Genomic DNA, 15,299 nt, shown 5'->3' on the forward strand with positions numbered 1-15,299 from the left:
TAGGAAATGGTGTGAACTGAGTGCAGAAGGACCCAATCTGTGCCAGACTGGCTCCGTACGGGACTGCCAGACACCAAGCTGGAGATCTTGGGGATCTCAGCAAACCCAAGCAGAGCCCAGCACCGCTGACCACCGCTCTCTACACCACCAAGGCTGCTTACCTGCCTGAGGACAGTGCTGGACCCGCATTAGCTCTACAAGATCACACATCACCACGTCCAGCAGTTCACTTTTCCACAATACCAGGAAACCAAATGCACAACACCCCTCAGCTGATTAGGACCTGGCCCATCCTACAGACTCCGTTTCAGAGGCAGCTACTCAGGAACCTGTTGGCTTCCATCAGAGCTCCTCTCCTCCAGCGTCTCTGCACTGTGGGAGAAGACGTCTGAGCTGGCGCTGCCCAGAATTGACTAGGGACTACAAGGTTTGCTTGTGTGGGCTCTCTGCTGCCCAGAACAGGCAAGGATACTCTCAAATCTCAGCAGCCCCTGCAAAAATGTTGACCGTGTCTTGGCACTGTACCCAGACAACACAAACAGGGTTATCAGCAGCCTGGTTATTCCTCAGCCACTGCACACTGGAATAGAGAGTTAATTTTATCATAATAATTGGGTTGGATGTAAGGTTTCAAGCAAATTCCCCAGACACATCCAACCCATGAGATGAGAGCATAAATCCATATACATTTAGAGATAACAATACCCTCCTAAACACCCAAACAATTCCTAGTGGTAACGGTTTATACTTCTCTTCCTTCTAAGTCCTTCAGAGCAGTTTATAAAGGGTGACCTGCACAGACGCCAAAGCTGAGCTGGCAAACGCCTCGTTTTACCAAAGGAGAACACAAGTTATCAGTGTTTAAGCCATTTGCTCAAGCCCATGCGACATCAGGAGCTGAACACCAGCGAAGTGAAATCCTGACTGCCCATTCCTCGCTTCAGTGATTTAACCCTCAATAGCTGCAGTAACTCATGACACCACAAGCATCTCAGAAAGGCTGTTGTTGCTCTTTCAGAACTATCCTAGCCAAGGTCAGAAGGAAGAACAATGGTTTTAGCAAGAATTTTGTTTCATAATTTACTTCAGAACAAGTGTTGTATTAGGCTATGTTTTTTTGAATACTTCAAAGAATCAGAATCTAATTTTTACATATTTTTCAAGCTGTCAGCCCTCTGTTTATTGTGAATTTTAAGCACTGTGAGATAGAGATAAAAAACGAAGGGGATACCTGTACCCCATTGTAAACCACTGAGAGCAACCTTAAACTTTGCTGTCAATAATCTATTTGCAAAACGCAGTGCAGTCCTGAAGTTCACTGCATGATCTGAGAATTATTTCAAAGCCAAGTGCATTTCTGTTAAGTTGACAAATAAAGACACCCCTCCAGTATGGTAGAAGCAGTTGGCAAACTCTATTTTTTACAATAGGTCCTCTGAGAGAGGACTGGAAAGCAAAGACTGGGAAAGGAACAAAAGGGCAGATGTAAAGAAGACAAGCAGGAATGACAGTAGAACGAAAAGGGTGCAAAGAAACTGGGTAATCTTACAGCTTGGATGTGTCAGAAAGGGAAAACGGAGACTTACAGACCAACACAGATGTGGCCAGGTGGAAAAAGAAAAAGGGTAAATAGATTATATACGATCTAGATAGGAATGGAAGCATGAAGAAGACATAATTAAGCAAGTTCTCAAGACGAGCAGTACTGTTATTCTCCAGCACAAGGAACTGGTAATACCAGCACACTTGGGCTCCACAGATCCCTATGCCTCGTACCTTGGGGTGCCCCTCATTAGACTCAGTCTCCGTAAAGTTTTGAACCCAGCAAAGGAGATGAAAAACATTCACTGTGTTCTGATGTATGTGAGGAACATCGAGAGTCCAGGAAATTCCCATGGGATTTTCTTTCATCCCTTCTGTAATCTCTATATTGAGTATGTTTAGAATCCCATAGGGAAAAACACTGCTCTGTTCTTTATGACAGTGGTTTCAGTGCATGCCTCTGGAGGGAGCTTCTGAATGCAGGCACCAAATTCCTTCCCTCTCCCCCCACCACTTCCCCCTACACATTCTTGCAACAGCACATCATCTAGGTGCTTGTGGTCAAGTTCAATAGTTTAAAAAAGCAACTCTCTTCACGCTTCCAGTTACTACCCTGTATTTAAGGCACAGTAATTGATCTTACGAGCCCACCACCTCCACTTCAAGTACTGCAGCTCGCAAGTGGTAGTTTTAAGACAACGTCCACACACACACACTTCTCCCACTGATAGGAGTAAAAAGCCTCATATCGTTACTTATCCATCTTAGCTGAGGAATAAGAATTAATCTTCCTTAATTGCCGGAACTGTATCCGAAGCACCTGCACCATAAAACTTCATGCAGTCTCCCCAGGAGATTCTGTTATTGTCCAAGACTGAACATCAGGGTTTCATAACTACGATGCTGCTATCACCTGCACTGCAGGAAAGGAAGCTATAGCACGGAAAATGCGTTGTCTGCGTCCTGTGAGCAAACTGTCCGTCCCGAGGACAGCACTTTGTCATTGGAACATAGTTTCCACCTCAAATTCCAGCTTTTTATTCCTCAGATGTCTCATCACACATTGTAGGCTGGGGTATGAGATGTCAGCTCCACCACTGCACTACCAGCCAGCCTGTTCCACCCCATGGTGTGCAAACCTCGGTCCTGACCTAGGAGCCTTCACTTTTATTATGCCCTAGAAGGTTCACTAAGCTTAGACATTTTCTGTGCAGTCTTCCCTATTTTCAGGGAAGAGACATGCTTCTCTCTGCTTTTGTGGACCATGGAGCAAAAGATGACAGTCCAGAAGGGATCGCAGTCGCTAGAGAACTTGCACAGCTACAGCTCCCAGTGTTCTTCTCCACAGCGGCAGTGCTGGAAACCAGACCTTCCTGCGTTGCTGTTTGACCTTGGTCTTTGGTAGAGCTAACAGCCCCCAAAAAGAAGAGGTTTTACTTCTAACATCACTTCCTTGCAGCACATTGCCCCAGTAAGTCCAACTGTTATGTTACCATGTTATGCTGCTGAGTATTTGCACGTTCATTAATTTTGGCAGCTTGTCAACTTCTCCTTAACCAATTCAAGCAAGGGAAAGGAAACAGTGACTTCATAGCTTCTCTCAGAAAAAGCTGATGAGAATTTCACAGGAGGTGAAAGCAGAATTTCTGCTGCCTGCAGTGTATGCTCTTGCCAAACACCAAAGACCTGCATCATGCAATGAAGAAGTGAAGGTTTCTCAGAGTTAAGATAGCAAAATCCAATTATGGAGGAACCATCAAGCAACTAAATAACAAAGTAGATGTTTTGGTAACCATAAAACACCTACTGTCCTCAGTTATCATGGGAAAAAGAAATAAGAATCAGCCTGCCCTCACACGGGATGAGACTACAAGGTTTTTGTGCATTTTAAGGCTTCTCTCCAAGTTAAAATAACAAACCAGACAGACAAACAAAACAAAACCCAAAACATACTAGCCTCTTCATTAATCATTTCTGACTCCTCACATAAGCATACTGCAGATTCAGCCTCTGCACTTAATGCCAACTCTGATACCACTTAATTGCTGAGACTGTAATTAAAGTACTTTGTTACAGGCCATGGAACATCAGCAACACGTCCCTTTGTCTGCTAAAAGCAGTCAGGAGCTCCCCAGAAGGCGCTCTGCCCCAGAGGACAGCAATGTGCAAAGACACTATAGTAGGAATACAGTATCATAGGATACTGTATCCTACAGTATAGTAGGAATACAGCACAGCATATACTCACCTTCAAGTATTTTACATGGATAGGCAGGTCATCAATACCCAAATTCAATTCCTTTTTAAACAAGAAGGAGCAGGGGAAGCACAACAGGGTTGTTCATATGCAAGAGCTCCTCACCTCCTAGCCAAACTTGCATGCTAAAAGCACGCATCAACATTCAGAAAAGGAATATGATCTTCTAAAGTTCTCAAAATGAATGTTTCAAGTTTTTCCTTACATTATATAAGGAGCTTTTCATCAATCCTTCTCTACCGTGATTGCTCAGAAACACAGAGGCACAGTGACAGCTGGGAACCTCTCAACATGCTGCCAACGTTGGGTCCAGCCTTCAAATAGAAGTTCCTTGTACCTGCACTGGGAGATGCACATGTGCACCCACCGCATCCCAAGGTGGGTGTGGGCATGCCCTGCCTTCTCCTTGCTTGACTCATGTATATAAGACAACCTGACCTGTACATCCCTTGGTTCCTTTCAACCGCAGAAGGCAGTTTTGCCCAACCTGACTATGCTAAGGATTACTCATAAGCTGCAAGTCTTTGTCCCAGTGCAGACTAAGCACAAACAAATTTTGTCTTTGTGCCTTCTGGATGAACAGCAGTGCCAAGGGATCAGCGTTTGGTGGCAGAGAAGGTAAGCAAGACTGATAAGCAGGTTTTTACTGAGATTTGCCTGAACGAACTGGAGTTGCAGCCAAACACAATGGACGCAGCGATAGTAAAGCCTCCTTGTTTTATTCTTCGTGCAATCAGTGGTCTTGGAGTCAAACACTGAGGGTGCAGAAGGCAAATGTGATCTTCTGAGAGCAGCATAATTATGAGATCTGCCTCTTGGGCACTCTTCTAGTCTTTTCATCATTGGGTAAAGCCATCAAATCAGAAAAGCCAGGCTTTAAGGAGCACAGAGACCCAAGTCAGGCTCAGCGCAGCAGCCAATAAGTGGCCAGGGGGAGATGGACCTGCACGTTTGGCCTTCTCTGAAAGCATGGAGTGTGAGCACCCTGCACGAGGCACAGGCTTCTGGAGCACAGACAGACACGGCAACAAGTGTGTTCATCAGACACAAGTATCTCCGTAACAAGAAAGGCAAAACTTGCTTTTCCTACGCTGCTGCTTTTATCCTCCCTTTTCAGAGGACCAGAGCTGAAAATAAAAAAGAAAAGGCAGAAAGAACAAGTTGATGAAACAGGCCAACTGCCCAAAATGAAAAGGCATGAGTCTGAGTCAAATCCTTAGAGTCAGCAAGAAAGTGCTGTGGAAAAAAACTACTTGACATACCAAGAGCCAAGGTGAAATAATAAGTTAGAGGAGAAAACTAAACGGAAAAAAGAGAAAAGAAAGATGCCCTGATGAAATATCTACAAATATCCTTCAACAGCACCTCCTCAGGGAAGGCTTAAATACTCTGCCTGAAGAAAAGGGCAGCGGAGAGAAGGGAAAGGAACAGTGTGCTGCAGAGCCCCATCCACCCGTGCGCCACGTAGCACGGCTGGGGCAGGACATGCAGACTCCACAAGTACCAGCTGGTAAAGGTCTCTGGCACCACATGTATTCGTTCCCAGCACGAACATGCAGCTGATTATTATGCCTTATTTTAGATAGCACATCCAAAACAGGCAAGTAACTTCTTTTAACAATAGCTCTTTCCTTCCCAACAAGCATATCTTATGCACATCACGTAGTTGTATCGTGTGCGTTACTGCAAATACAGCTTCTCATCAAAATAACCAAACTGGAACAGGGCTAACGCTTTGTATTTTCCTATTACGCCTATGTGGAATAGGCACGTTGGACCAAATTCACTCCTAGAATAATGACATTATAATCCACAACAAAGCTTGTCATCACAATTTTGCTTAAGTCAGTCTTCTGAAACAGCACGACCTGGTTTTTTTCTAAAGCCCTAGGGATTCCCAGATACTTCTGTATTAATTATTTACTCCCCATAAAGTTTAGTTTTCAAACAGCTTTGCTAAGACAACTATAGAAAACCAAAGAAAGGGTGGGCTGTATGTGGGATGGCTAAAGGTCATGAAAATGATTTATGGGAGGGTTTATGCCTTTGTTGCAGGGTTTGATGTGTCATTATTCTTGCAACTACATTTCAAAGGTATTATTTTTCTAAACGCAAATCCCCTTTCCTTCCCTCAAACTCCACAATGTTTCTAACCGAAATTAAGTTAGCACTTAACAAAAGCAAAACACTATAATTTTAGAACTGTATCACTTCAATTTGTTTTATTTTTATACTCACAAGAGAAAGAAAACCTTTAGTTCCTATGTGCCTTTTGTCATGACAAACCACAAAGATAATTACTAGGAAGCTGCTCTGGTAAAACCTCCAAACTAACTGTCACTGGGAAGCCAGACAAACATTCCCAAAATAACAACTAAATAATTGATATTACTGGAGTCATGGAACACAATAGCTTTAACAGAAATAACCACCAGCCAGCACCCTGTAACTATTAGCTCACTCTGGTTTTTGTGACCACCATGATTCATGCTTCTAGAACAAGGTAGGAGGTTGCTTTGTGTAGTATATAATCCCAAGGCTACGCTAACTATCAGGAGTCTGTGCAGCGACCCATAAAGATGTTTTTAGCCGGAATGGGCTTTAATCACAGGATGATTTTAAGTGCCTAGCGCATAACCTCTTGAAGTTCCCTTGTTAGTAGAGATAGGGACCTAAGAACTTACTTTGACCTGTGAACCTTCCAAAGGCAGATTTTTTTTTTTTTTTACAGAGTTCAGAGTAACTTCATGCTTTCCCCAGAGTCTTAATTATATTCTCACTTCAAAAACCATTTTTTAAAAAAATCCCAATCTTTCGCCTAACCAGAATTTAGATGACAATTCAGTTACAGAAATAGCATACAAGCACCTTTCCACTGGAAGCACAATGCTGACACCATCCACATGCCAGCCTGAGCCCCTTAGAGAAAGCATTTTAGATCATGACATAAACAGGGTTTCAGAGAAAGAAGAAATTATCGTATTTATCCATTCTGCCATTTAATCCTCTTAAAGTTCTCCATATTGCATGGATGCAGAAATAAGCAAATTAATGGCTAATGAGACACGATCACATAGCTGAATGGGTGGTGCGCATCCAGAAATCCTGAAGTCAACACCGTAGCAGTGCAGCGGTTCAGATTTGCGGAGGACGACAACACAGGACCAAACAGGCTCAATAATCCTGCTCTTTCTTACCTCTGCTCTCGAAAACCAGCAGGTGGTAGCTTGCAAGTTAAGTAGTAGAACAAAAAAAAAAAAAGTTTGGCAAAAATTACAGTAGTGTTTACAGAAGGAAGAAAGGAAGGGAATGAGCAAAATGTGCTGCCAGAAATATAGAAGTGCACATATTTTAGCATGACACAGGCTTCAGTAGAGACAGAGATATCGGATAGCTTGTAACAAAAAAATAATAATAAAAAAAAGCCTTGAGTGCTTTGCATCAGTCGATTAGAAGCCTCCTGAGATACCCAGGTTAAGTAGAAGCTCCCCTCCTCTGCTTTACTTTGTGTCTCCACCGGACAGTGCTTATCTCAGAAATGAAATACTGAAATCATCTTAGGTGAGGAAACTGTGAAAGCAAGAAGGATAAAGGCATCTTTGCAGACACTCAAAGAAACAGCCAAAGCAGTGGTTGTCTCAGCATCAAGTGACTAATCAGAACAAGCTGTCACAAAGGAGCTCTAACCTTTACCGTAGCAAATACTCCGCCCAAAACACGCACTGGCCCAAAGACAAAAATGTGATATTTCCATGGATTAAGTAGACAGACAATGTGCAAAATTTTATTTTTTTTTTGAGAGCGGTATTTCAAAGCATCAAAGCACTGTTTTAAAGAAGGCCTTCAAGAACATGGTGATGAAGACAACGAAGCCAGCACTCTCTTGAGACAAAGGGCTACTAAATTCTATGTCTGTCTCAACATAAAGCTCTCAAAGCAAAAAGTGATTCCAAAGAAAAATGTCAGTAATAATTTATTTCCAAAGCTCACCAGGAATTCAGATGGAATTCTAATAGTGTTCAGCAAACACCTTGTCCTTGTGTCTGCAAAAATACAATCCTTCTGTAAAATAAGGCTGTCAGAAGTGTATAGGTACCTGGGGTTTTGGGCAATTATAAAGAAGAGAACATTTGCCCATTAGAGGACATAATTCCTCTTGCTGCTCAAACTTTGAAGAGCTTTCGGGGCCTTTGAAATATTGTGAGCCATTTTCTAATATAAGAATCCATAGCGGAAAAAAATCCATAGGGTAGGCCAACAAAAGAAAGAAGAGTCATACTTAATGTCCTGGTCATCTCCTGGTATTAAGCCCAACTTATGAAAAGTCTCAAGAGGTCACAAACACTCATGTTCCTTCTGCAGAAATCCAAGAACAAATCCACACAGCAGGCTAAGTTTGTGTAACAAAAGCAGCTCCTCAGTATCTCCCCCAAATGCTGCTTAGAGAGCAGTGCTGATTTTACAGGATGCCTGTTATTCTGAACAATCTGTCACAGCCCAGTGACAGTGGTGCTCTAGGATCTGGTGGCAAGGCACCAGCGTGTCCAGGATAAGCCACCTACCTTGCTCCTCCGCCCCCAAGGACCAGTGCAATGGCATTTCCAGTCAGAACACGAGCCAGGCGAGAAAAGTCAGAGTGACGGTCTGGTGGTTTCTGGAATACACGTTCGTACATCTCTATCTGCAGAAGAGAGGCAGAAGATGGTCATTCTAAAGGCAGGGTAGAGTCTACACTACCAGCCAACAACATACTGTTAAAAAGCAGATAGCTGTTCTTCAAACGAAGAGAGGGTTAATGAACTATCCAAACAGTTCTAGTGATCTAGCATCTCTCATACTTTCACAGTAGCTGGGAGAATTTCATCGTAGTACAGTATTTTCTTTGTAGCTATTTATTTTTCTTGACAGGGATTTGAAGTCACTGGGAAACATCTCAAGTCTGCCTCTGCTTTGCCTTTAGTATGATCTTCACAAGCATGGGGATCCTCCCAATGAAAAGGACTCTACCACATGTACACACCTATCAATATGACCCTGAGACAGTATTTACTGTCTTCAGCCAAGCCAAGCATGCAGGAAGATATAAGCCCAATATGCAGGAAGATATAAACCCCTTATCCCTGTGTTTCCTATAGTAAATTGAGGCCAAACAGATTTAAGAGAACCCTGTGTAACAGTCAGTTGGACATCAGACTATCACGTAATAACGTTATATCAGATTACCTTTGATACATGGATTACAAGTAAGGTACTACAGCTAAGGGACCAGCCACCAAAGCAGGAATCTCTTACCAGCTTGGGCAGGCTTCTTTTGGAAAAGACTCTGCGCGGACAGTGGAGATGAAGATGAGCAGAACACCAGCTCCGCATGTTGAGCCATTCCACAGTTCGGGAAGGGAGAGGCCCATCCTCCTTATGGAGCAGGACAAGTTGCTTCTGGGCTCGGACCGCAGTGTTCTCCAGCATCCTCTCCAGCTACAGCATATTATACACACCAAAGGAATGGGTGTGCCAGATATTTACTGCTCCAGTATCGGTTTAACAGAATACTGTTTTGTGAAATACATACACACACACACACATATAGACACATCTGACCCTTATTCCTATCTGATCTGCAGACAGCTATGCACATTAAGAACCCTCAAACAAGACTTAGACAACTACGCTGTTAGCTGTGGGCTTACATGGCATACAGAACTCTAAAATCAGACAAGGATTCAAACCTGACTACTTAAAAATGAATGCTTTTTACCTAAAACATAGACCATTAAAGGCCCAGCACAGACACATACTGTTCATGCAAAATGAGATTGCTTCCCAAGTCAATCTTAAGCCTACAAATGTTCAGCATGGTTTGTTCTTTCACTTCCAATCAGACCACTTTTTCCTCCTTGCATTCCTTATTTTTATTTTTTTGTTGTTTTAGGCAACTGATGCAGACTTGCCTTTACTGTGCTTCCTGCCTCCCACATACAGTCATGAAGAACCAACAGAGTGACACACAAGAACGTTGCAGATGGTAACAGTCCCAGGCTCCTTGGAGGTCATACTTAGCACTTCACAATCCTAAAAAAACCCACTTATGACCTCGTTTTTCAATTTCTTGCAGAATTTCTTGTTGACCTTGCCTGGTCAACAAACTTTGGTAATAAAATATCAAAAATAAAAATAGATAATAAAGGAGATAAAAAATACAGCTTATAATCTGTAATAAAATACATTAAAGTATTTGTGCAATACAATTTATATCTAGTTTTTCCTAGGCACACACCGTGAATTCCATCCAGGCAGAAAATATTTTTATCTCTCCATTTGGAGATCCCGCAAAGAAATTCTGGACAGAAACGCAATAACCGTATTGCTTCAAAGCAATTTGGCTTTTGATTTACCATTGGCCAAAATGACTCTTCAGAGGAGAACCACCTAGCTGGAAATACTACTTGCCATTTCAGAGGATCCTCATTCAATTCTTTTTCTATTTATAACGCACATGTCTCAAGACTATTTGATTATTTATGCTTCAGTGGGTATTAAACCCAGGAAAATTCATGTGTATGAAACAACCTTCTTTGATCCGGACTGTTAACACTGCAAATATGGGAATGAGCTATTTCCACACCTCTCCAACAGTAGGCTCCTGGTCTCCCAGTCCGACAATTAAGATGCAGTCAGCCTGCCGGATGCAGCGTTGAGTCCAGGGAGTAAGGGTGCTGTCTGCCTGGTAGAGTACAATACGGTGAATATCCTCCTGCTGTCCCAGCCAGCTAGTTAGTCGGTATTCATGGATACTGGGGACAGAAAAGAAAAAAAACAAATTCAAATGGTTTTATATCACAGCTCCTGACAGAGTAGAGAGAAAACTTACATGTCAAGCACAAAATGTGAGGGGCATCAGAGACCTGCATCTCTCGCTCGTCCAGTTGGAACCTTATCTGCCCACGTTTCCAGGCTCATGCTTTCTTTATGTCTCCATTATTTATACCATTAGATATATACACAGAGGAAAGAGGATGCAGTGATGCTAACTTCTATTGAAGACTTCCATGGCATCCCTAAGAATGAGTACACAATACCCACTTGGAGCAACTCACCCTTTCCAATTGCACAAGTGAGAAAGTAACTATGGAAAAAACACCCACATTTGAACCAAATACTCTTGAAACACTGTTGTCTCAAACACCTTGATCAGAAAGCACAATATATGTTAGAACACAGGATTTTGTTCCCAAACACTGTATATTTGTAAGACCGGCACAGTATCTTTCTGAATTTTTTCATAAATAATAATGAGGGCAGGTACCTATCCAGCGCAGCAGAACCAAGTCGCTGTTTGATGTTATCACTGGTGAGCAGCAAAGCAGGACCTAGAAGAACAAAAAAGTTTCACATGCGGACACCCGCCATTCAGCTCCTGACAAACTGTATTAAGAAAATGTAGCTATAACAAATGCAGTTCCGTGAATTTGCTTTGAAGATCGTGATGGATGAGAGTTGTCTTAGAAGAAAGAACTGGCACAAAGTCTTCACAACAATTTTCACACTTCTCTATGATAACATCTTCCCATTCTCCGTATTCCCAGAGCTCTGTTTCTGCATTAGTCCCAACCTACAAGCTCGCTTTTATCTCATTCCTCAGTGTCACGTAGGATGACAGTTTCTACTGCAGCTGCATTTTCACAAACACAACAGAGTATCATGTACCTTTCCCAACTATAGAAAGCCCAGGAATCTGGTTCCAAAGAAAAAAACTATTTCACTGACCTATTGAAATACATAATTTGTTCATCCTGCACTGAACCAACTCCCCAGATGAATCCTAAAGCTCTCTATAGTAGTACTACTACTTATTCAACATGCCAACAAGAAACTATACCACTACCAACCCCAAGTAGAAAGAGACTCCCAAATCTGCAGGGCACAGCCCGATCCACACCGCTTCCCCTACCAAGATAGGCATACGCACACATCTGGCAACAACATTGTATCTGAGACAAACTTTGGTGCGTATAAAGTTTCTTGCAGGCACTTAGTCTATTTTTCTTATTAACAATTCCATTTCATCAGCAGCAATACATGCCATATGTGGTGGAGGTTGCAGAATAACTGCAGTTAAACACAAAAAAAGCAAAGAAAAGAAAACTTAAGGGATTAACCTCATACCTAAAGAAAAGATTATCTGTCTCGTATTGAGACACAAATGCACATTTACAAAACATGAAAGAGCAGTTGCTTTGTATTAACGTTTTCATAATATAATCCTTCATTTTTTCATTAATAAAAGAACTGAAATTTATGTATGAAATAACGAAGCACTTAATTATGTGAGGTCTCTCAAGGCATTAATAAAGCAGCATGGCTTAATGTGTTTAGTAAAAATCAAGGAACCATGAATGAAGAACATGGTAAAAGGTCGCAGTGTCACACTCACATGCTCAAAAAGCAAAACCCACAAGTACAGTGTCTGGAGCTGCCATCCTGACCTTCAGGGCCACCTCATTTCCCCCACAATGCTCGATTCCTCCTGCAAAGATTTCACTCTGTTCTAACATACTTTAGTGTTAGACTTGGAAAAAACCTCAGAAGTATGATTTTTCATCTTGTATTTTCAAGCATCCAAATAACTTTTGCTCTTTGTTACACTGACAATGAAGGAAGAGCAAACAAAAATGGACAAAAAAATATAAGTGGGGACCAAAAGACAAAAAGTAAAAGCTGGTAAGAAAGCACAGAAAGGAGGATGACTTGAGAGTAGAAATTAATTTCCTCATCCTCCAATAAAGTTTATGGTAGTTGGTTCCTATGAAAGCAACAAGTCCAAAGCAGAGGGAATTCGTTCATAAGCCTTTCAAGACCTGCCCTTCACTCCCGCATTTGTGCTGCTCCTCCGTTTGTGCTCATTGAGCTGTCTGTTTGCAGGGAACAGACCCAATGCTTGCGGGGGTTTTTACCACTCAATTTTTAACATTGGTAGATACTTTGACCTCGTTGACCATTCACCCTCACAAACAGTTGGGCTAGCACAACTCTGGATGAGGTAATGGGATTGAGAGAGGTCTCCCAGAAGAAATACTCACGACACCGCATGCTGTGAAGACAGCAAGGGAGAGAGGGCAGGTAAATTTTGAAAAAGCATTCAACAGCAGAGTTATCATTTGTGTTCGTTAACGTGTCAAAGTTCTCAGAAAAATAGAAGTGATATGTAGACCAAATATTCTTCCAGGATACGTGACTTACAAAGCTTTATGACAGTGGTGGAAGGTTAGTAGGCAAAGACGAACAGCCAGGAATGTAAAATGAGCTGAGGAATACAATAAAAATGTCAAGCAGGAGAGACTAACGACGAGGGGGGAACAGAGTGCTCCACCTCTGCATTTCCCTGTTACCTCCCTGCACCCGTCACTGAGATCCAAGAACATCAGCAAAGGAGCTTGGGAGTGCACCGTACTGATCTGATGCACTGCGGGCACATGCCCTAAGGGGAAACCTTTAAACCCAGCGACCCAGCCAGCCAGAACACCTTTTATACACGGCGAGAGGCAGACTTTGTAGAGCTGGGGTGTATCTTTATGTTAGTTAAGGTGATGGCTACTTCACCCACAGATACCTTGAATGGGAACATCCCCATCAAGGATCAGAAGAGCCCTGGAGAGACTTCAGAAATCACGTCCACTCACCTCACTTTTGTATTTGGGAAAAAAGCAGTTCACAGTATATGACACAAACACGTGTGTACAGACAGACACACAGCTGGGCCGGCTCAGGAGGAGCCTGCCCAGCATCCCCTCTGCACACCAGCAGCACGGGGCAAAGACGTCCAGACCCTTATTCATCCCCAGCACAGAACATGGCGATGCTTCCAACTGAACCAACTCTGTTTTGCTTCAGAAACAACAGCCATCTGCTCTACGCTTCCAATTTCTAGCAAGCTTCCAATTAATCAACCACTAAATAACCCTCCACTAATGTGATCAAGAATACCAACATATGCGTTCCCAAGTGCATAAAACAGAATGACCGAAAGTGTTATTTAAAACTAAACTGCTGAGAGCAACGAAGTAATTAAAAAAAAAACAAACCAAAACCATTCTCAAGTACATACCCCTCAAACAGCCTCACCAGCAGGCAGGAACATCCAAGATGATGTGTTACTGCATCCTCAACATGTGTTATAGTTACACGCCATCATCTAGTGACTCTCTCTCCACCCCTGACATCAGCCTCGCAGGCAATTACAGCTGCAGCTGGCATCATGAAAACATCCCTCCATCCTCCAGCAGCCGCCTGCACCCTTCAGGGACTGTTCTCTTCCAGTAGGATTAGACACAGGGTGAACAGCTCAAAGTTAAGAACATAGGAGAGGTGATATGAGGGAACATTAAATATTTATCTAAGCCCAACAGTGCCTCTCTGACTGCGACCAGCAGCAGATGGCTAGGGAAGAGTATTAGAGCAAGGAAAACTTAATGACATTCTCCGAGCCTCCAGCAATTTGCGGTTCATGAATTTCTCAAGCCAGAGGCGGTTGACTTTTAATAGCCCCTGGGGGATTTTTCTTTCAGCAAACTCAGAACTGGGTTCTGGGATTCTGAGTCCTGGTTTTTATGTGCTTCAGGTGAGAAAATGGCATGGCAGCATTCTCACCCCCAGGCACAGAGGATCATGATTCATTGGGAAACCTCATGGAGCATCCAAATTGGTACTCCAGAGCTGTCTGTTTTTCAGTACAGAACTACAATTCCGTGAAAGAGAAGTGAGGAGAAAAAAATGCTGGCAAATATCAGAGGTTTAGTTCATTTTATCTTTTAAGAGTAAAAGGCACTCAAGAAAAGGGTTGAGACAGCCCTTCAGCAAGGCTTCGAAGCTCAAATCCTGCCCCAGTAAGGCGACACAAGCATCACACATGAGACATACAACACCTCCTTTCTTTCCAAAGATGAGCATGGTACTCACTTTGGTAAGTTTTTTCCACATAACACCAATTTCATAAGATCTGCAGGAGTGGGAATACAGATATCCTAGTTCTAAGTCTAATAAAACATGGTCAAAAAGCTGCCCAGAGAAATCAGAAGTCCAGAGATCGAGAACTGATCGCTGATGGTTACAAATGGTTGCAAATCCACCTCACCTGGAAAAAATACTCGCACAAAAAGATATGTCCAAAATGCACTGTGGAAAAATTTTAGCACAGCAACCCTACTTGTCTGGAATTAATCAAAAGATAATTTATATTTTGCCTAATAAAAGTCTACAAAATTATGTGTCAGAGACAGAACTGATAAACGAGTTTGATGTCCCAGTGTCAGAAGATCTTGCCCAGCAAAAAATACCAAGTTGTGCCAGGGTGCAGGCACCACATTAAACACTTAACATTTAAATCTAATCTGTGTGTAAAGAAGGGAAATTCAGGCAGAACTACAATTAAAAACTGCAATAAATTATTAGTAAAGATATTTCAGTGAGTTTTCCAATACATTATACATTTTTAGAAATAAAAAGA

The 15,299-nt window shown here is 42.4% G+C and overlaps 1 protein-coding gene across 3 annotated transcripts in view; it reads right to left on the minus strand.

Annotated features, from left to right (window-relative positions):
- PNPLA7 (patatin like domain 7, lysophospholipase) overlaps nt 1–15,299 on the minus strand; it is a 125,659-nt gene that overhangs the window by 42,792 nt on the left and 67,568 nt on the right. For all 3 annotated transcript variants that reach the window (XR_012045731.1, XM_072883478.1, XM_072883479.1), the window contains 4 exons: nt 11,103–11,166; nt 10,422–10,590; nt 9,092–9,274; nt 8,362–8,480 (listed from right to left, as the gene is read on the minus strand). Coding sequence is in view for 2 of the 3 variants with exons in the window: in XM_072883478.1 (XP_072739579.1) it covers nt 8,362–8,480; nt 9,092–9,274; nt 10,422–10,590; nt 11,103–11,166 (535 nt within the window). In the remaining variant the exon portion in view is untranslated. The remainder of the gene's footprint in view (nt 1–8,361; nt 8,481–9,091; nt 9,275–10,421; nt 10,591–11,102; nt 11,167–15,299) is intronic.

This window comes from Ciconia boyciana, chromosome 18 (genome assembly GCF_034638445.1).
Source record: "Ciconia boyciana chromosome 18, ASM3463844v1, whole genome shotgun sequence".
In the NCBI taxonomy this organism is placed as follows: domain Eukaryota; kingdom Metazoa; phylum Chordata; class Aves; order Ciconiiformes; family Ciconiidae; genus Ciconia; species Ciconia boyciana.